At 44.9% G+C, this 22246-nt stretch overlaps 1 protein-coding gene and 1 long non-coding RNA gene across 2 annotated transcripts; one reads left to right on the forward strand and one right to left on the reverse strand.

Moving 5' to 3' along the window:
* Positions 1–1883: 1883 nt before the first annotated feature.
* Positions 1884–9597, forward strand: LOC147752458 (uncharacterized). Its single transcript, XR_015314024.1, has 3 exons — positions 1884–2082; positions 8040–8797; positions 9132–9597. It is a non-coding gene; the product is annotated as an uncharacterized LOC147752458 (long non-coding RNA).
* On the reverse strand, positions 3569–7341 carry LOC111267973 (uncharacterized). The gene is made up of 3 exons (XM_022846614.2): positions 7154–7341; positions 5452–5622; positions 3569–5058 (listed from the first exon to the last, which is right to left on the reverse strand). The coding sequence occupies exons 1-3, from the start codon at positions 7227–7229 to the stop codon at positions 4679–4681; spliced, it is 627 nt and encodes a 208-aa protein (XP_022702349.1). The 5' UTR covers positions 7230–7341; the 3' UTR covers positions 3569–4678.
* Positions 9598–22246: the final 12649 nt, after the last annotated feature.

Genomic DNA, 22246 nt, shown 5'->3' on the forward strand with positions numbered 1-22246 from the left:
TCTCACTTCCTTAGCATTGTTGAAGTTCTGGAATAGGTCCGTTTCACCAAATTCGAGACGTTGTCGAATTTTAATAGCAAAGGCCCATATAAATATGCTCCTTGATTTCATTATGGTTTAGGCGGGCAAATTCGAAATCCACTGCTAGCCAAGTAATAGTTGTCATGTGCGGTGCAGTAGTGGTCTGAAAGGGTCCGTAACTATACCGAAGCTGGTGAAGTGAGCTTGGTGCTGCAGCAGACGAATGGATGTTAGGAGGGAAACGAACGGGAGACTCGAAACAGCCCTTTCAAGCCGGGAACTAGTAAAACAGGTTGAAGCTAGTAACCGTGAGGATGCAAGGGACCTAACCAGCCGCACTAACAGCCATCAACGAGGAGGCGAGCAACGACGACCGCTATTACTTCGGCAGTAGCTGCAATGGAGAAGAACATTTGGTCCTCGCGGTCCCTTTTTCTGCTTTTTGCTTGACGTTGACGCCACCCGAAGTCAGCTCGTTCGTCCCTACTGCGCGCATTGAGATGAAGAAACCTTTCAATCATTCCTTACGTACGGGGCGAGCCCTGGCGGTAGTGGTTGCAGCACACTGCCATTATTCCTGACAGCGAAGGCAAAAGTGTATGCCAGGGCAATGGCAGTACGAGCAGCAGCATTCTCCACTTAGCCACGCTCAAACTGACTGGTCGAGACCCACGGTTCGCACGATGCATTGCGGAAGAGAGCGAGAAAAAGAGTGTTATAGTTGCTTCATCCACCGTCAGACCGATCTGGGCAGGGCCCTTAAAGCAGGCAAAGCCGAGCCATCGCCGCGCCGACCGCGTCAGATGCTTTGAGCGCCTTTATTTTTGAAGACGGCGGCAGCGAAGGTTGAAATAGTTGAGAGGCGCCCGAAGAGAGGGTCCTCACAGACAGACGCAAAAATACGAAGAAGAGTGCTCTTTTTCTGTGTACTGTTGCTAGCGTGGCGGTCGTCCCCTCCACCACGACCATGCCAAACCATCACAAAAACTGCAACGGAGGGCAACTGGGTGCCGGTAGCCTCTTCATATTTCACTTCTGCCTAACCTTTGCCCCTTCCAATCCCCTTTAAGCGCCTGTAAAATGACCCGCTTTTAGCCCCTGTCATTTTGCCTAAGCTACCTTATTGCGTCTTCTCTGTATCTTTTTGCCATCAAACAGACTTTTCTTAGTCAATCGAAGCGTAACAATGGCACCGCAAGACCACGTCAGAAGTTGCTGTCGGCTTGCCTAGTTAACTCTTCCTGGCATACAACTGTTAACTTTAACTTTACGTCAATGTTGCCAGATTATCTACTATAGCTGCCTCAGTTATTTCAATACGCACGAAAGACGACTAACGGGCAGACAGACGGCGAAGTAAACGATATACATATACCTGCCCGTGGCATGGTAGAATCATCATAACAATAATTATCAATTCTAATTTGAAATGCTAGTTCCTGAAGCGGTTTTGAAAATCTTAAATAGTTCCCTGAAGGTATAAGGGCTTTCCCAATCTTCCCCTTTAACCCCCACGATACGTTGCACAGGCACCGATCGAATTCAGCGTCAGGGAAACTTGAGCCCGTCTCTGCTCTCGGTCTGTGACAATAATGTTTACCTATGCCGAGTACTGCATGTGCCTGAACTGCTGCGTCTCTGGCCAGCCCGCTATATATTATAAATTCACCGACTACCTCTCCACAGATGACTAAACCCTAATTCCATCTATAGCGCTTACCCTAGACATGGCTATCCGTTTTCTCCAATATCCCCTTCTTATTTTCGTATTATACTCCTTTCTCAGTGTCCTTGTTGTTGTCGTCTGCATTCGTTCTCTCTCTTACTGACTCCATGGATGAGACGGGCGGTGGACAGGATGACAATACACAAACGGAACAGCTGTTAGGCAACAGTGGCAGTAGCAGCAGGATTTATTAATGAACGAATGATCTGGGGGACGGATTAATAATACACGACAGAACATCGTTGAGGATAGTAGTGACTGTGCATGCTATGACCGCCGATGACGCTTTGGGAGTCGCACGATCGCTGGACCAGGGAGACAAAGTGGCCTTAAACGTAAGTATTGAAACAGGAGGTGGAGGGACGTCGAACTATTTGTGTAGAGGCATTTGGTTGAGCTCCCGAATTGGACGAATGTGGCAATGGAATCAACAATGAAGGCTGAACGAATGAAAGCATTGTTGTTAAAAGAACCCTCACCAATAGATATCGACGCGAAGCTGCCGAGGAAGACAGTACGGCCGTAGTAAATATAGTCGGTGTCAGCTCACACCCAAAACTTGCTAGTCGATGGACACTTCCAGCCTTTTCACGTAAATAGAAGGAACCTGAAGTCCAAAGTCGAATGGACAATTCGTAATTCCGCTCACATGCTAACGCAGATCTTATAGAAACGAAAAAGCCCTTGTTTACTTCTGTTATAAACACTAATTTGCTGATTGTTGGTGAGATCAATGGGCAGAGATGAACAAAAAAAATTAGTGCTGTTCAATGGATGCAAGGCTCCTAGATGCTTATTAGAGAGAATATCTAATCCGTCGTTTTAGAGGATTAATCAAGTCTATCAATAGGGACATTGTCAGCTTTCGCCTGTATCATTTCTGAATTTTTAAGATCATGGGTCCGAGGTGATATACGTAATCGACCCTCACGAAGGACGATGAGATGATTAGTCTTTCCGAAGTAAATTCAGTATATATATATATATATATCCTGTAAGTTGTTTGTATACTTTGCTGTAGCAGTGTAGTACCATCTTTTCGCAGTTTAGATTCGCAGTTTTTCTCTGCAGCCAGCCTATTCATTCAGTTTTTATTCAGGAAGTAGCGGTTGGGATTTGATGTATACGTGTCATGGCATAAGTGTGATCATCAGGGAAAGGCAAGCGCTTGCACCCTCGTCATAACACGGAGACAAAAGCGCCTGCAGGCCTTTGAGAAAATGGCGCGTTTCTTTTGTGACCATGAATAATTATAACGCCAACCTATCGATTCATCAAAAATACTGGAACCCATGGAACGTGTAATCCTCATCCCTGAATGCATTATATTAGCTCGAGGATGACCCTTCGAGTATTACTCGTATAATTTTGGGCCATGGAAAGGTCATGAAGGGCCCAAATAAGATCGCGCAGCTATTTCCTTCGTCAGATATAAGGCAATTTAAATTCACCCATGCGGCCGGTGCTATTTATTGTTTTATTATGTTTATTAAATTTATGTGGTAAGTAATCTTACCCTTTGGATATAAATATGTAATTGTTCTTATTATTGTTTCAACTATTCTTTGAATGAAGCCGCACTCTGAACATACCATATATCGAATCACGCATCAGTCAGTGCTTATCTTATTCTGGTTTGCCCCAATGCCGAGGGTTCTATATCCGGTCAAGTTCAAAAAAATGTTGAAAACCCACATATTCCGTTATGATAATTTGATAAGTTCATAGCTATAAGTAAATGCGCCTGTCTACAATGAAACAGAATTATTACGAAGTTCTTAGAAATTACCATGTGCGGTAATCAAATTAGTTAGAATAATATTTGCAGTGATATACGTTGGGTAAGTTTTATTTTAATATGATGAGTCAATAAAACAAGGAGCGGTTGCACGGAAGTAGAGCATTGTGGCTTTTACTTGCCAAAAATGAAGTAATCCTTGTTATAGTTCTAAAAAAAGAAACGTGATCGACAGGGCCAACAGCAACAGAACCACACGCTTACACGCAAAGCGTGGCTGCCTTTGTTATGATCTTCACGGCACGTGCATACGGTCACACCGGACACAGAAATCAATTTCATTGTTGGCCGAAAAGTAATACCAAGATCTATATCTGCGTGTTTGTCACGTACATACACACACGCATGTACACACTCAAATACAAATACACAGTTGTGGAAATGATGATGATGATCACTGTGGCTCTATGCCAAGTTGAAAATGATATAAAGTGGATGGTAAATTCTACTTCGGACATTGATCAAGACATTGTAACCGTTATACGAAGCAGAAAAAATAGAATTATAAATTAAGTTCTTTTTTTTTTTTTTTTTTTTTATTTCATACTATCGTAAAGAGCACTTGACGCTTTTTATAACATATTACGGATGTGTCGACCCTAATGCAAAGTGTGTACATTATGTAATAATGTATAGCACATCATATATTAATCGTAGATTGTTACGTTATGTATCACAAGAGAGCATGATGTAGACGGAAAAAACAAAAGTAGACAAGCGATTTTTCAAAGTAGAAAATTTGGACTTTGCCTTGTGAAGTGAGCATCGCAACATGGCCATCTATACATTGTTGCCCCATCTAACATAATTATCATAGCGTCTATACAATAAAACATACGATATCACTTTGCTCTCATTCATCAAATAACACTAAATATTCAAGAAGGATTAGATACAATTTCATCTCCTCGGAGTAAATTCTCTTTATCTTTGGGACTCTCCCCCAATACATCTACATATAAAAAACGATTGGGCCTTTGGAAACCACTTTACTATGGATTTCAAGAGTGAGGAGCAGACTGGCTACTTCTTTTAGCCGATTTTCTTTTGAGAACCCTTTTACAAAGCTCCGACTTCGACAGCTGTTTAAGCTTATTTTTGTCTGAGCGCTTCGCCGAATCGGCTGACGGCTATCAGAGACCGCGCCCGTACGAGCTGCCAACGTAATGCCGAGCACCCCACCGGTAGTTACCGTCGTAATCAGTCCTTATGTAGGTATGCACGGGTCCCACAACTCCACCACCACCACCACCATCACGATGACCAGATCGCTTTGAGCGACTTAGAACGGAGCCGGCCATACCAGAAGCGATTGATCGGCGAGCGCGATGATGGACATCAGATGAAGTCATCGAGTGATCCGCAGGCATTCTTGCGCGAAACAAAGAAACCGACCCAAAAGGAGTGGGTAACGACGTAGGCTCAAGTGCGGGCTGAGGAAGGACAGCAAGCGCCACCCGCTGGCTGCTGTCGACCCGTTCAGCGTTATCGTCACCAGCGCTGTTGTTCGGTTCTGGAATACGCCATAAACAATAGTAAGACAAATTTCAGCAGTATATTGGTACGGCGCCAGTCAAACTAAAGTAAATGAAGATTTCTGTCTGGCTGATACAGTACCTCTAAGGATTTAATTCCTCTGGTGTAGGTTGGCTATAAATTTCTATCGTAGAAAACTTAGGCTTTGCAAGCAGGAATCTCGTTGCATATTATAGATTCATTCATGGTTACTAATAATACATTTAGTTCACGTGAAAAGAGCATTGTTTTTTGACCGATGACAGATTAATCTGACGTATTGTGTATCCTAATTTTTCGAAAAATCAGCATAAGGAACCTCGCATTATAGGGCTGTCTCAGTGTTAGTATACACCCGTTCGAGATGATACAATACAGATGGAGCATATACCCTCGTCGCGTTCTATTGTGGAAACATATTCCGGCCGCGCTCTACTTTCATCACCTCCCATATCATCGTCTCCATCAGTAGGTGAATCATAGCCACCGTCATCGTCGCCGTCCGCGGGTGCATCATAGCCTTCATCATCTCCTCCGTCATCAGCCCCATAAGCACCGTCACCTATTACATGGAATCCACTCATGATCAATCAAGAACGGTTATCACTTAGCATTTATCCAACTTGAGGTAAGTCTCGCTGCTCAACAACTACAACCCTCAATACCTTCTACATATACCGTCGTAGAAATGCGTCCTACGTACATGCACGCTGAATACTAATGACGTTTAGTTTAAGTAACTATTCATTGCAGAAACGAGAAAAACAACAGGTTTTTTCGCCAATGAAACACGCTCACGTTCCCTTCAGAACATCTTAAAGGCTCACAGAGGCTGGGATAACTACGTCCTCACAGCTCGTTGACGCTATGCATACACGAAATATAATGGATGTACCCAGTAAAGGGCAAAGGAACACGACTTTGAATTTGTACTGATTATAGAACTATAAAATAGTTATATATTCTCGTAGATGACTCGTAAGTGATGTACGGTTAATTGCAGCACACTGTCTTACTTTTGACGCACTGTGAAAGACGGCCCTAAATAGAAATTCCGTGCTTTTTTCCTGCGTGTTTCGAAACGTTGTTGTTACTGTCGTCGTCGTGGTGGCGTTCCCTGTCGATGAATACCTCTCGGCTATAGTATATCGACGACAACCAACGATTAATCAACGGTAGAAACTTTTACGATGATGGGGATAGACGTTAGCCAAGCCAGCCTGTGGGGGGCCTGACACAAAAACTATATACTATATACGTGTGTATATGCTTTGTGTACACTTTAATACGACGTTTGCGCCAGTGCCGCTGAAAGCTTTCATCAGACCTAAATTGTGATATATTGCCGCATCGCTACGGGGTGCCGAACGCTCATTAGCATGTGTTATGAAGTTGCGTCCTAGAAATTTGCCGAGTTCTCACAACTCGTTGAGGCTATGCATACACGAAATATTGTGATACAACCAATCGACGAGAATTAGAGATTACATATACGATATAATTGTTAAGTTTGTTCGAAGTAGAAAGTCTCCTCACCGACGACCCTACTTTGTAATAGAGCAGTATTGAAAAGAGGGATTTAACCGTGAGTAGTAGCACAGTTGGAACACACAACCAAAAACACATCCATCCTTATGTGAATCATCTTATAACAGTAGGATGAAGCCGTCCATGACTTAGTGGACTAATAGACTGCATCACTTAATAACGAAATGAGACTGGTTTGATACCTTAATTGGGTTAAATTCCTAGACCGACTACAAAAGTTCGGCAGCCCTTAAGCTGGACGTAATTCTGGAGAGAAAAATGAATTCATACAGAATATGTATCTCTGTTCAAAAGACGAAAGACTTATTACTTGAAATTTACGCTTAACCTATGTTCGAATTTTTGTTTTTTCTTTGTCCTGTTGAGCATCAAGGATCACCATTGTAGGTATCAGGCACAACTTATCCGCTCACCTGACAAGAGCGCACATTCTTCGTTTTGCTGCTATCTGATGCCAATGTATAATGACATTACTTTTCTATATTGGCATTTTCATTAGTGCCCTTATTATCATCATCATCTCCCTTCTTGTTCGTGTCTCTTACCCATGTCGTCGTCATCCTGAGCGCGAACATCCCTTGTGAAAGTCAAGAGAACGATCAGAAACACAAACCACTTCATTTTAGATACGTCTCCTTGCCTTATATTTGCTGCTCCGCTTATGATAGATACTCAGCTATTTTGATAGACGTAATGGGTAATGTATCGCGTCGCCAGGTACAAAGTGTGACCGTTGTAGGGCCGCGCGCTGCCAGCTATATGTACCCGCCGCCGGTAAAATGCAATCATTTGGAACAACAAGCCAAAACGTAAGGAGAAAGTTGTTCTATCTATCCTTTTTACTTTCTTAACCAGTTTCAGGGGGGTGTTGGGTTGGGTTAGCGGGTAAAGGCCGGCGGCGGGGGCGTGTGCTATCCGACTGTCTGCTGTTTGATCTGTCTGGCGGTCGACGACAGAGGCCTCGGCAGCTGTAACAATTTCAGCCAGACCAATCGCGGTTAGAACGAAAAGAAACATAACAACTACCATTAGATAAGTTTCAGACTTATCTAGGTCGGAAGGACTGCGAAAGCCCGCAGGTTTAAATTGGCAAGCTTTCCACAGCTGCGGCAGCGGTTGCGGGCCGTCCAGATTGAACGTTGAATTGCCTTATTACAGCGGCAGCACGCACTCACGCAAAAAAAACTGTAATACGCGACGGCCATATAAGAGCTCACACCACCAGCGGGAAGCTCTATGCTTTAGCAAAGCGGACACGGGGGATCTGTTGGCCGACTAGGATGGCAGCAACGAGAAAGAAGTGAGAGTCGACGGCGATCCCGCTGCCAACAAGCGAATTTTTAATGGCAAAACCCAAAAAACAAGCCGATGCCGACGAGGGATGTTGTGATTGAAGTTGTTGTTGCTGTCGTTCTATCGTTATTTTTACAGGGACGCGAATTACGTAACACACAAGGGGTGAACGGCTGAAGCCCACGTATCTGACACTCTGCTGCGAGCAGCAAGAAGCCCGATAAGGCGTGAAGATGCTACTGCATATCCCCTCCCTTTTCCTCCCATATCTTCTTCTCTGCACCTCTCTGAGATCTAATCGAAATCACACTTCCTGTCATGGTCTGTGAAAACACGCGGCTGCAGGCTACATTGGTATTTAGCAGGAGAGAACAGGCCGGCCACTCACTCCTCAGACGACTGGAGTTACGACTAGAGAACCTCTCGGCGGGGAACTCACGGAGGCGGAAAGCCGGCAACGAAACGAAGTTTTTTTTCTAACGAAACGAGTACACACGCATACGGAGACGAATCTGCCTGTCTGCAGCTCTGGGAATTTCAGTTACGCAGATAATTGGAAAAAAATCAAATAATAATAATAACAAAATATAATAAAAACGTGCAGCCCGACAGTAAAAATAATGAGTAATTTTAATTTGGTAGAATATAAATATTTTTGTCAAGAACTAATGCAGAATGGAGATAGAAACTTACTCAATTAGCACACATTAACTATAACGAGCCTCAATTTTTTCGAAGTGCGACACAAACGACGGAATTTCCTGTGTACTTAAAACGAGCTTACGGCAGCCTACATTTCCATTTGAAATGCGGCAGACCCTATGAGACTACTATCGTATGTGTTGAGGCACTCGGAACGTTGAATCGGAGACACGAAACGTACGACATGACGAACGGTAAGTATCTTGAATTCAAAGTTTGTTGCTGAAGCCTCAAAGCATTCACTATCTATTTGAAAATAATGATTTTTTTTTAAATTTCGTCAAGGGGGTTCCGTGAGAAAGGCGACAAGTTCAGAGATATTCGCCATTATTTCCCAACTCGAACTGGGTATCGTGTCATTTAACAAACGGAAATCCCGATTCAAAACGCGTGTTCGAACTTGTTGTCTAGACCTGTCTCTGTTCTTCGGATGTAACCTCTTAACACGCTTCGAGGCACCTTCAGTTTATCATCGTATAAGGCTCTCATATAACTGGATAATCATATAAAGGCTCGTTTCTTTTGCAGCAGTAACTATGACGAACGCAGCTAACCTTTGAGTAACACTCGATAAATTAATGGATCGATAGTTCTCGAATAAATCAATCTCGGACACATCAATTGACCTCAATCTACGAACGAAATTGCACGGAAAAAAAAAAAAAAAAAAAGCTTCACTCCTTTGAATTCCGGTCGGCGCTCAGGAAAGGGACTGATATCGCAAAACGTAATTGCTCCGTATTCCAGTTCAGGCAAATGAGGTGTACAATACAAATGGTTCTCTCGGTTCAGCTAGAGTTCGCGCTGAATAATGTAAGTAACACCTTATCTAGGTGTCCTGATTTACTAAAAACACGCATACACGCAGACCTTCACGCTCAGAGCAGGCTGATCACAATGAACGAATTGAACGAGTGAATTATTACAAAGCCGAAAGAAAAGGGGGCACCAGGGCGCTAGTTCTATTCAAGTTGCCTAACTTGTTACCCCACGTGTCATTATACCAGCTACAAAGAGTAATTCGATTGCTAATGTTTTATAGCAATCCCATAACTTCTACAACTGGTCGCAATGTTTTTTTTTTTTTTGTCTGTTACACTTGCTAATTTCTTGAACGTTCTTATTTATTTCAGCTATTCGCCGAGCAAGTTTTGTCTGGGTATTGGTTTAGCGTTTAACGCCCGTGGTGTAGATACATCTAGATAATGGCTTGCTACCATTGGCCATAGATGCTATTGTTTATCGCTTACTCGTCACACCCTACCACCAGCCATCATGGCGGCTAAAGGGCAAAACGATATCACCAAATTCCCTATTCTTTTTAGCAACGGAAGCCCCCGTCAGCTAATGGTCAAAAAGTTGTAGACAATGATGCTCGTGCGGCTGCCTCGAGCCTGTATTTATAGTAAAAAAAATGGCGGAAGGGATGGAGAAGTTTTGGTCAGCATTTGTAGGCGGCGTATATGCCGTTGATACTTCGATGAGATTTAGCCGAACTTTTAGCCGAACGCGCCGTCAACAGGCTGATAAAACGCTAACCGTTAGGAGGCAGCGGACTTTGTAGCCAATCTTATTTCTTTCTATGTTATGCCGTCTGTGGAAATCCGCAGTTGTAAGAACTTCGATCTGCTGTCATGGAAGGTAGCGGTTCTTTTAAAAAAGAGTTACGTATAGGAAGACTTTCACCCTCCCAGGACTCGGATTTCACGCGGTCGATAGCTGAATGCCAATTTGTTTCTTATATTATTTCTTTTTAGCTCACCCCACAAAACAATCACAGGTGCCGTGTTTTCTTCTAGGCCGCTACATTTGCTGCTGCTGCTGTTATGTTACATAACTGAAGACGACTCAATGTGTTCGGTCAGCGCTCGAATATGTCTATTTGATGATAATTGCGGTTGCCGCAGGACAGCGATGGGGATGTGGGCCAGTGGCCATAGGGGCAGAAGCGGGTTGCCAGCTCGTACTGCAAAAGCGATGTGTCTAACAACAACATGTCGTCTGACTACCTCTGCTGAACGCCACTGTTCCACTTGTAGTTTGAAATGATTCACGTTACTGTCAAGGCGTGGCGTCGTATTCGCCCCTGATAGCATGATGTCCTCTGTCTCGAAATGCGGGTGCTGATGCGGCAATAGCAGTATAACATGATCGGCAGTCAGCGAGTCACAGGGGTTCCGTTAAGGGAAATGGGCGCTCAGACATGAGATCGACGACCCCTGGATCTGTGTGTTGAAGAATGTTGATGGAATCTTGTTTCAGACGGCGCGCATCAAGAGGCTAGCTTAGAACTTTCTCCTGAGCGACTAGCGCCATCGTCGCACGGTTGGGTACGTTTGGCCAGGCCGGTTGCGGCTGTCGCGAGGCATTCGCCGGCCACCATCCACTGTTACAGTGGGCCACAGCCAGCTCTTGCGTTGTTTCCAACACATCGCACGGAATCCGTCCAGCTTTCATCAAGGGATGAACTACAAAGTTCTGGTATGTGTGGCACGCTAGAGGACGCTAGAGAACATTTGAGACTATGGGAAGTGTGATAAAATTTATAAGGGATAGGTTAACTATTTAAATCATACTACTTGAAGTTAAGGCGGACGGTAACTTTAATGTAAGCGAATTCATAATGGTCTTGCTACCACAAATGACGCGAACAGTTGCTGGAAAGTAGCAGGCCTAATGCCTCTCATTGACTGCAGTGAAAAGTTTATAATTAATTTAAGGCTGATTGAAGCGTCTTGCAGATGAGTGTGCTACAAGCGTGACGGTTCTCTCAGTTGAAGATATATATCGGTTGAAAAGATAGATCGGATTTATTGTACTACTCAAATCCATATAGTAGCTACTGGATAGAAATGGTAACTAGGCCTAGGATTTTTTGTTTGACTAGTCAATCAAATGATAGCCTGATCCAGACATAGCTGTACCCTATCTATTGTAGCAGGGAAAGCAATTGATAAGCGTTTTATTCACCGCTAATTTTTTGCCTATTACCAACAAACAAATCGCTCTCTTGCCCCGCTAAGGAACTAACGATGACTACCATTGTTAATAAGCCGCAGTGGAAGTGATATACTTTTATAGCGAAGATAGCATGGTCGCTAAAAACACCGTGCTGATCTTCAAAAATGCTCAGTAAGTAAGCGTGTTAATAATTGAAGGCATCATATTGGACAAATGAAAAAAATGATATCATTTATATTGATCACAAGATAATGTCCATTGCTAATGTAGATAACTGTTCTCGGAACCCGACATATCAAGCACTCAGATTATGATTTTGAGACAGAATCTTTTAGTTTTCTGCAATTCCATAGCAATTTTTAGTTCAATTAGTATAGCATCGACAATGGCAATAAGCTCTACAAGCCGTATAAAATGACAATACGGATACCTCGGATCTTCCCGAGGGGTTTGTGCTAGACAATAACAAATTGGTCTATAAACTACAAAATCGAAGGTTTAAGCGTCTCAGCAAGAGATACACCTTGAAACCGGATATGTGTTTTTATGCGTTCACCACAATGTTATCTAAATATTATTACTATTATTATTATTTATTAGTATAAGTCTATTCTAATGAGACCTATTGGGCCTTTATGACCTGTGTACATGGGTAGCATTTTTTAGGTATAAAACAAGCAGCTCCGTAGTTTAACACGGTCACATTAGGTTTGCTAAGGCGAAAAAGTCAGTCATATGTCTAAAAAGATTGAAGAAAATCTAATCATTCGACAAATAGTAACGCTGAGCTTCGGACCCCTGAAGAGATCTGTACCCCTTTACGGATACATCAGCTGAATATCTTAGCTGCATTTATTACATCTAACTATACAGTTGAAGCTATGGTGTATTTTGATTTTTGCCGATTCTGGTTTATTGCAGCCTTGACTATTATTATCTTACGCATGATAGATCTTCACAGATACTTGCAGTTCTTCAGCAGTGTTCAGATTAAGCCGGCCAGAATTCTAGTTTAGCGAATATTTATTTAACAATATTGAGAACATTGATAACATCTTAGCCCCCTTGGGCTAGTTGCGAGAAGCTTATGGACCGCGGCCCTGGCCACCAGAGCGCAGAGTACTTCATCCTGATGCTGGCATCTTTGCCGCTCACTTAATATCAGTATTGAGATCTTCAGAAAGAGACGCTATAAAGCGTAATCATACGGTAGAAGTTAATGTACGAAATGAATCGCCTCAACGACGCCTTCGTTACGAGAAACAAACTATGAATGCTTGATAATATACAATAGAAAATAGAGGGACTTGTTAGAAAAGGTGCATCGTCGTATCAACCGTCTTGCCCCGCATGGCTCTACGTGTTTGCTAATGGAAATGTACAGACACTTTTACACAGACCCAATTGTAGAGAATTACCTGAACTGCCCATCAAGCCCGTGTAAGTAACCCGGCGAACGTTTTGGTTACACCATTGAGAAATAATGATTAATGAAGCTAGTAATAGTTGATTATTATATTAAAATAAGATTATTAAGCTAAGCTATAGAACATATTCTGTAATCTACTCAAATTGTCCATAATTCAATTATGAGCTCATCGATTTTCTAGATAAAGCAATGGATCAGTGATTGAATGCTCCTATTCCAAACAAAACAGTTTGGATGAATAAGCTATAAGGTTTTTTACGCTAAAAATAGCCGAAGAGGTCCTAGCAAACGTTCCTCTGGTCTGACCGAGCGGCATAGATCAGATAGATAGAGCGGCAGATCACGAAGTACCAACATTTAGAAAAAATAATGCCCAATCATTGATATAATGCCGATAATGTAATTTTGTATTCATAATTTAGATATCTATTCGGGAACTAGGAAAGCACGCATCGAAAGGGGTCATTTTAATGAAGGTCAATTCGGGATGGATCGACGGCAAAAGTAGAGCATGCGTGAAACTGCGCTTTTATGAGATAGTTAGTTAATTATCTGTTGAAAAAAGACGCAGCGCTATAAGAAATTACATTGGAAGTTACTTTTCCAAATATATAGACGACCATAGAAATGCAGAGCTTATTTAACAAATGTAAAATTTGCCAATTCGTCTGCTACATCCGATGCTAGAATACTCGATTTAGATCTAGGACTCTCGCTAGCTTATGTGTTACAATATTGAGCAACACTGTTTTATTTTATATACATGTCGCCGTAGTTTAACGTATCGGACATCGGAATATCTGTGATAACTTTTTGGTCTGAACGAGTATCGAAAATGGTTTGCCACTGGTACAGAAGGACTACTTTTTTTTCTCTCGTTTGCTACAAGTGTTTCGGCTAGCCGAATCGCTTTTTGAAAGCTGGTTTCGGCTTGTTTCTATGATGTAGCCGCATTCGGGAGGCGGCCGAAACGGTACAGCTGGCTTCATTCCTCAGCTCGCACGTTGTCGTCTCAGGCCAAATTCGACCCGCAGACCTGTGGAAGCAATTAAGTCAAACGAATTTCGATCTTCTCTGCACTATAGGGACTGGAGAGAACGCAAAAAAGGTGGATATATATATATATATATATATATACATATATATATATATATATGGGCTTTGGCATAAGGGCAAGAGGCCGGGGACAAACGGGGAGGGGCTAACGAGTATTGGGATAGTTGCAGTCAAGCTCAGGCCATCGATGCGATGCTAAATAACCAATGCTAAAGCAGGCGACTGACAGACAGATCCGCCTTCGTATTCCCATGGATAAGTTGGCCTGGACATAGCTAGTCCCTCCTTGGTCTTCCTGCAGCCCCTTCTTGTTCCCTGAAGACGACCGCGATATACCCCCTGCTACTGAGTGGCAGTGGCTAAGATAGCCCGGGTTGTACGAGAAAAACGACGACGACGACGACCGAGACCAGCCGCAAGCCCCAGCGCCAACTGCGAGTAAGCCTCAACCGCTGGCCCGCATGCTGCTCGCCACTTGAGTGCCAGATATCAGTTCAACGGCCAGGCCGACGAGCCTATGGATAAAACAGAAGCAATTCCTCCGGCAGGTGCGTTATTGCATATTACCCAATTACTATACTAAACTAGCAAGAATAAAGTATCTAACATAGTACTGTGAATAGTAAAAAAAGTAGCACATCATTATGGAAAACAGTTTATATACGTGCATGATTCGTATATAGTCATATACTACCGTACGAGTTGCTATGATATTACCGATATGACGTAATGCAACGTAAGGCAAGCCTTACAGGACGGCTCGAAGGGGCAAACAAACATACGCTGGTCTACGGCAAGACCCTATTACAAAGAACAAAAGACGATTAGCGACGAAGCCACAATAGCACACACGAGCAGACGCCCACGGTGATGAGTTCGTCAGCAAGATCGGCTCTGTGCATGTGGAAGTGGGCGGCAAAGTCTGCGTATTTATTAGTCTGAGCTAAAGTTCAGGTTCAAGTTGATGGGGGCCGTTGAAGCCACGGCGAGCATCGCTTGCGACCAACTATAGTCGCAGGTTTTAACTGCGCAAACAGCGCTGAAGTACGCATTAGCGCTTTCTGCTGCGTCCAATGCTGCCGCTTCCGCTGGCGTCTGCTGATGGCGGTCGCGTATCTGTGCTTGGGTGTATGTATGGGTGTAAACCCAATTTGAACACGGAACTAAAAGGATTTATTACACAATAGACGAGAAAGAGGCATTTCAGATCCGGTATTGTTAAACGGGAAAACTGGGAAAAGCGGAAGCGCGGTAAGTTGAATAAACGAATGCGGACGAGAGACAAGTCTTCGCGGAGAGGACGGACAAAGAGCCGATGAACAACGTTTAGGAGGGGTGAACAGGGGGGTGATAGCTAATGGTGGACGGCTTTCCGATTAGGCAGCGACGAGTGCGGAAACTGAGGAGGCGGAAGGACATGATCCCAGCTGTTCTATTACGCCGATGAGTCTCATTCAATGCTAAAGTTGCGACGGCAAGAAGCGACTAGCCGACACGAAGCATAGAACAGATACAACAAGCAAGCGCGCGCGTCAGCGAGGGTCACGATGGAGGAAATTCAAATTTCTACCGGAGCAACGCCTGTCCGCCAACATGCCACTAGCGGCACGTGCTGTCGACGACAATGGCTGAACGCCTGCAGTTGGCGGACAACGACGGAAGTGTCAGGACAACGGAGTATAATGAAAAATGTTCTATGGCAGCAAAACAAAGTGTTTCGAATCGGATATATATGTAGAACGCTCACGCACGTTTCCACTTGCACACGTTAAACCCCAAAAACCCCATTGTAGAACAGCCTGTCTTGCCAGTTAGACAAACGACTTGCTGCTTAACTCAATTTGCACTACCAACTTCCCTCCCATTGACAAAACTTACCAAGCGAGTGGAAAAGACAGCAAATGCTCTTCCCTTGCCAATTCAAGTTGCTGTTTAGTCACCTCTACTTTAGCGAGAAAAGTGCAGTTAACGGGAGAAAGAGTGAGCGAGAAATAGAGATCGGTGCTATACCCTCTCCTCTGATCTACTCAATACAGATGTTAGTACGAAATGGACAGGCAGACCGGGCGTACCAATTGGGCTCTGCATACCCACTGTAGGTCGCGGTGTTTTCTCAACGAATCGGAACCGTTGAGAGAATATCATTATAGGATATAGGACGTAGACGCCTACAGTTGATGAATGTAGTGGGCGAAGCAGCTTGCATGGACACGGAACGCACATTGAACTTGCAACCAGCGAGGCGTATGTAGGTGGACATTGCGTATCATGGCAAGTTCCTGGATCACTGGACCCCTTGACAAAGGATACGTGATGATCCGGGTGAGTTCGACATACTACATTCAGTGGTACTCGTTGTAGGTAGCAGGAAAGGGATTAGTTCGAGTGATTGCAGCCGGTAGTGTGGGTCATGGAGCAGCTCCAAGGCTGAAGAGGATCAGTCCGTGTCTTTATACAGACGGTTGATGAACCTTCAACACTAGACCTAGCTTTAGACCCACTGACGGCAGTTCGCCAGTACCAATCCGTAGTAGCGTCTTATGCTACCCGGACCACTCAGTGAAGGTACCAGGTCATGGGGTATACTGAGGATAGAGGCAGGTTGCAGTTCGTGAAGGCAAAGCACCAGCTGCTTCCGATGAGATCGTCGATCGGTCGCCCGATGCATCCGAAGAGATATTGACGGGTGAGACATCAAAAGGTTCCGCTGAACGAAGGAAGGTAGGCTAGCAAGCAAGGTGTAGAAGCAGCCTACCTCTAGGTCGGCACGAAAGTTCGGGGCCAAAAGTGAGCTTTAGCAACGCGGCGTAGCTATTTGCCGGTGAAAGAAAGGTATGCTTTGATGGCAGTACTGCTAGCATGACGGGCACTTTACCGGAGTGAAACATGCTCGCGGATACGCAAATTCATGATACATGATAAATAAACGTAAAATTCATAGACAAGTCGTCCTCAGTTCTACGAACGGCTACTGCATACGACCGATGAAGGCTATACGCGAAAGAACCAATCGAAAATAAAACATATAACGCAGTTGAGAAATTCTGTGGGAACGAGGGAATCGCGGTACCTGACTGGCGTCCACTGCCGCCGGCTGCACGACGACGGGCAAACACCGTCTGGGAGAAATCACGATCGAGAATTTAAAATGCGGCCGTAGCATTGTACATGCGTGTGCTGCTCTGTCCAGCGATAGGTTATGTTTCAAGCGTACAAACCTACATGAATTTGCTCGGGAAAGGAGCGAGAAGTTTTATCTTAAAAATGCACGGGCAGAATAGTGAAGTGAAGCGAGAATTATCGGCTCGTCTACGCAAGATTCGGTGGAGCGGCAGAGTTATGGGTGCTTCGATGCTTCGCTATATGCTACGCAAGTTGTTCGGATGAGAGATCTGCGGAGAGATTCCGATCTTTCTGGCAGGATAAGACGAGGAAGCGCCTAGACTGCTAGCTAGGAAGTTGGCTGAAAAAAGGAAAACATTACCACGACTACCACTGCGGCGGGTAGCTGGGATTGGCTCTCGTCTTTCGGCCGAAAACTGGGAACATCTGCGCTTCCGGTTGGTGATCTGAATTGCATATTGCGACGGCCCATTCCATCCCCACATTGGTTCCCCGTCGTAGCGATAACGGTTTGGTGGCTGTTAGAGAGCGGGGGCATCGGCGATGCCAGCAGCAAAAGCGCACCCGTCATTCCGCTGGCCTTCTGCGCATCGGCAGCACTTAGTTCAGCTCTTACAGGATCTCCTTTCATACGAAAACCTCACTCGCTCAGCGGCCATCTTGGCCCATGGCCGGTTGCCAAACGAAGTCAGTGGGCTTTCGCATTCGTTCCTTCATTGGCTAGCTGGCTCCGACCACATGTCAGAACACTGACCTTAACCCGCTGCTATACTCATACGTAGACTGGCAGCAACGGCGCCCAAGGTCCCCCTGCTTTAGCAGCTCATCAGCCCAACCAGTATGTTCACGCGGAACTGCTTGCGGTATTCAGTTGCCTGGTCTACTAGGTGCTCACAGTGCTGGGGTAGATAGGCTTGGCTGTTGCCGACGATGTGCTCTTCATAAAAACCTAGGTTCATTTACACTCCTAACCGACACTTGTTAGGCCAGGGCGCCCAGGCAGAGACGCAGGCTAGCAAACCAACGATAGAGGCAACCGGGTCCGGCAAAGCAAGACTATTGCAATGCTGGCGTACTATATACACTGGTAGAAGAAACGCGACGGAATTTAACCAACAGAAAGGAAGTGGTTTCGACGACCCTTCTCTATACGGTCATGTCGACAGAGCTGCTGAGCTGCTAGGCCAACCGATTGAGCAAGCGCGGCTGGTCGGCGCTGCAAGCAGGCCCAAGTAGAGCCTAGCTAGCCAGACAGTTATACCTAGCCTTCCGATCCTGCTTGACATTCGAATAAAACATGAGATGGAGTTATGAGATAACGGCTTGAGCTGAAAGCAACGGCTCAAATATAGGCGGACACCCAAAGATGGAAGGGTCCGCGAGTTAGATAGAACGAAAGAGGGAGTGAATGACTCTAGCTGTGCGATTGAGTAAGGGGGGACCGCTTCGGCGGGTCTCTATGGCGGCTTCTGTACCATAACCCCGCCTTCTACATCTTACTTGGTGTGTTAAACGCACACCCACGTGGTGCTGTTGGGTTCACTTTAAGTTGTCAGACGTTTACCGCTTTGGTCTATTACGTGGATGTCCTACCCTAACCCTGCGTTCCTTTTATATTCCCCTAGTGTACCCTAACGATAAGCACACATCGCACCCCCGTGCGTATTACGCTATAGAACTTGCTATTTTATGTAGGTTTTCTCCTCGCAGCAAACTTGCGCGGCCTGTCGCGTTCATGTTTGCTGTGTGTAGATTCTTTAGCTTTCTACATTTTATATTGCGTAAAGGGAAAACGCGCTTCAGCTGTGTGCTAGCGGTATAATTCGGGACTCTATCTTGACTATACATGTTGTTTCAGATAAGCGCGAAGTACACTTAAGATTCAGAGTCATTATATACATTGTGAGACATTAACCAGCCCTAAGGGTCTATTCTTGGATAAACAGGTTAGGCAGTTGAAAGGCTTGACCAACCAATGGGCGGTCGTTGAACTCTACCTGCTCGATTCGGGCCGCTCTTAGTGATTAGAAATCTTCGAAGTCTGTCGAAGTCGAAATGTCTGTATTGCGTTGTTTACCAGTGAGGAAATGCTTTAAATAAAGCAGCGCCGGAAAATACCCTGTGTATAGTCGACATTTCGAAAATGACTGTGAGCAGTTACGGAAAGTTTTTAAGACATATAGGCTACAGGTTTTTTTTTTTAAAAAAACTATACTCAACGATATTTTCGTTTAGTATGTACAGTTTCCTTTTAGATGCCTAACTCTCTTTCTGTTACCTGGACGGTGGTACGTTGCGGTCACTTGGGCTTTACGTGCTACAAAATCATCTAGTTAAAATCACTGCAAGGTAAGATCAGTCCGTAGCGCATTTTGGTTTTTTGATTTAGAGACGAGTGAGGGCACTTTACCTTGAAAAAAAATTTTGCTTCAAAAAGAAAGGGAGCAGTGATGATCAGAAAATTGTTTATACTGTTGGTACTACCATATACAAGCAAGTGTGGCACGTACATGCGTTGGTCTCGAAACCGCCTCCTGTGGCCCGAGTACTCAACAAAATAACATTATGACAAGGAGTTGGACAGAGTGGTAAACTTGGATATTCCTTAGTAGGGATTATTTCGATGGTTTTCTGTGCAGTAACGGTTTTTCATCTTATCAGCAGGTTTCTGTCAACAACAGTCTTCCGTTGTCCGTTCCGTGTGTGCGTATGCCGTCAACTGGGATCGTGATTAGAAACTAAGCGGTTTTTGACGACTGCGGATTTTACACCAAACATTTCCATTGAGTATTGCTTCCGAAACTCGTGCTGGGCGAAGCAAGCAGCTCAAGACGCTCATTTAGCACTTCATGGCCTCCACAAACCTATCCCTTCGCGAAACTTCATCATCGCTGAGAAGTTTTTAACTGAGACAACGCCGATAGAACTCTATTTGTATTGCTCACCAGCTGCAAAGGCTGGTAAACATGACAAGCTCATTTTTAAATGCTTCTGAGGCACTTAGTGATTACGTGCAATGAAACGCACCTCCTCAAGAGCTTCGGTTTGCACGTTTCGCGTTCTCAAAATCGGACATGTGGTCCAAAGCAGCTTGAACTGTCTTCGCAAGTGATATTTTAAAAATTGACATAAGTCTTTAGTAAACAAATTGGTTAATGTAAGTACTTGGTTACGTATATATATAGAACATAGCCTAAGGTGATTCGGCAAGAACAGTTGCGCGTACGACAAAAACGATCTTATGAAGCGAATACCACAAAGACTCTGCTTCTGTCTTGAAATATCTCTAGTTGCCTACACTCAGCGCGTCTGGAAGGTCGTCTGGTCTACAACTCTACGGGCGGCTATGACTACTGCTACAAGAATTCTATCAAATGCAGTTTTGTCCTGGCAATGCAGGCACGTACGGGAACAGAGATAGTCCGCGTGCATAGGAATGTGGTGGCAGCAGCAGCATTGAGTTGGTACCAGCAACGGGAAAAGGGGGTATTAGAAGTCAAAAGGTGCCCGACCGTAGTGTTGAGTAAGTCATAGTCACCGTTGTCGTAGTATCTTTCGCTAACACTCCTCTTATTGCCCCCACTGCCGTGGCGTTTAAACTCGACTGCCGCGCTCGACTGATGCGCTCTACGAAATGTGAGCAGATATGTCCGCCCTGGTCACCCGCCTGCCTATTGCTGGAGGGCGTAGGGCACAAGTGCGCACGTAGGAATCGCTACGATCAATGCTTCCGTTACTCTGGCAGATATCGGCATCCTGTCTACTAGCACTGGCGCAGCTCCGCTTCTGCTATCACCTAACGCTCCCTTACCCTGAATATAGTCATACCGTCGTTGCACACTTCGGTTGCAGCAGAAGCGTCAGCAGCATCTTCTTTGTCGCCTTTTGCAATTCTGTCTTTTCCGCACTCCCAACCAACACATAGCGTTCGGAAGTCTGTCTATCCATTTTTCGATCTGGTAATCTTGCTTGCTACTGCTGCCTGCCATCTTTCCGTCGTCCTGCCCAGTTCCACGTGGCTTTGCCTTCGTTGTTAGCACCCTGATTCCGCCGTCGTTTCTATTGCAATAACCTCCGCCGTCTGAGCTAAGCGTACTTGGCTCCGACGAAGTTCAGGGATAGACGAAAGGAGGCGAAGCGCCGATAGGTCGGCCGCAGCGTCCGCGAACGCGTCAAGAAGCACAAAGCACTGCTGCCTAGTGCACCGCCGGTGCCGTTCTATTGAACGCGCCGCTGCCCGCCACATACGCTTGTTTAGAGGGCGGGGAGCTGTAGGAAAGGCCGTCCGGACAAGCAGGCAGATGCTCTCAGAAGCACGGACGAACCAAACCAAGCAAATGCTTTGCAGGGAACCAAAGGGAAGAGCTTTTGCGCAGTCTACAGCAGAAGTAGAAATGGCGCAAGTTTAAGCTAGCAAAGTTGTAACGGCAAGCCAGACAGCAGGACAACTAGCGCCATCATATAGCACAGCAGATGTAGTATTCTTACTACTAACGACAGTCGAAATGATGGCGCGATAAATATCAGGTCTATTGTACAGCATGTAGAAGTACAGTCGGACCGCCATAAGGTACGAAAAAGCTGCGGTTTAAGCGCAGGGCACAGCAACGCGTATGGGGTCTCTACTTCCAGGTGACGAGTGACAAGCGTATTGGCTGGTTCTTATGCTCAGAGCCAACTCCATTCCAAGTTGGGGATTGATCCGCATATCGCACAAAGGACGCGCACGAAGTCAAAGGGACTGGGAAAAAGAATGCAGATTTAAATAAAATCTTCCTTTCTAGAATTTGTTGTTGTTATTGTTATCGGTAAAGCAGTTATTGTGAAAATCGTCGTTGTCTTCTTCTCCTAAACCCGTTCACCTCCTCCACGGACCCTCTTTGCTTCGCCCGCTAGTACTAGGAGTACGAAACGTCTTTTAAAGTGGTCGCAGCATTTTTAAAGGATAGGACACGTCTTCGTCGATTACTCGACACGGAAATATCCAATACACCCAATCTCCCACACACAGACATCTGGTAGTTGCAACTTCTCGCGGCCCCAAAACTACATTCTATTCTACGATGCTGATCCA

Source organism: Varroa jacobsoni, unplaced genomic scaffold (genome assembly GCF_002532875.2).
Source record: "Varroa jacobsoni isolate VJ856 unplaced genomic scaffold, vjacob_1.0 scaffold_1244, whole genome shotgun sequence".
In the NCBI taxonomy this organism is placed as follows: Eukaryota; Metazoa; Arthropoda; class Arachnida; order Mesostigmata; family Varroidae; genus Varroa; species Varroa jacobsoni.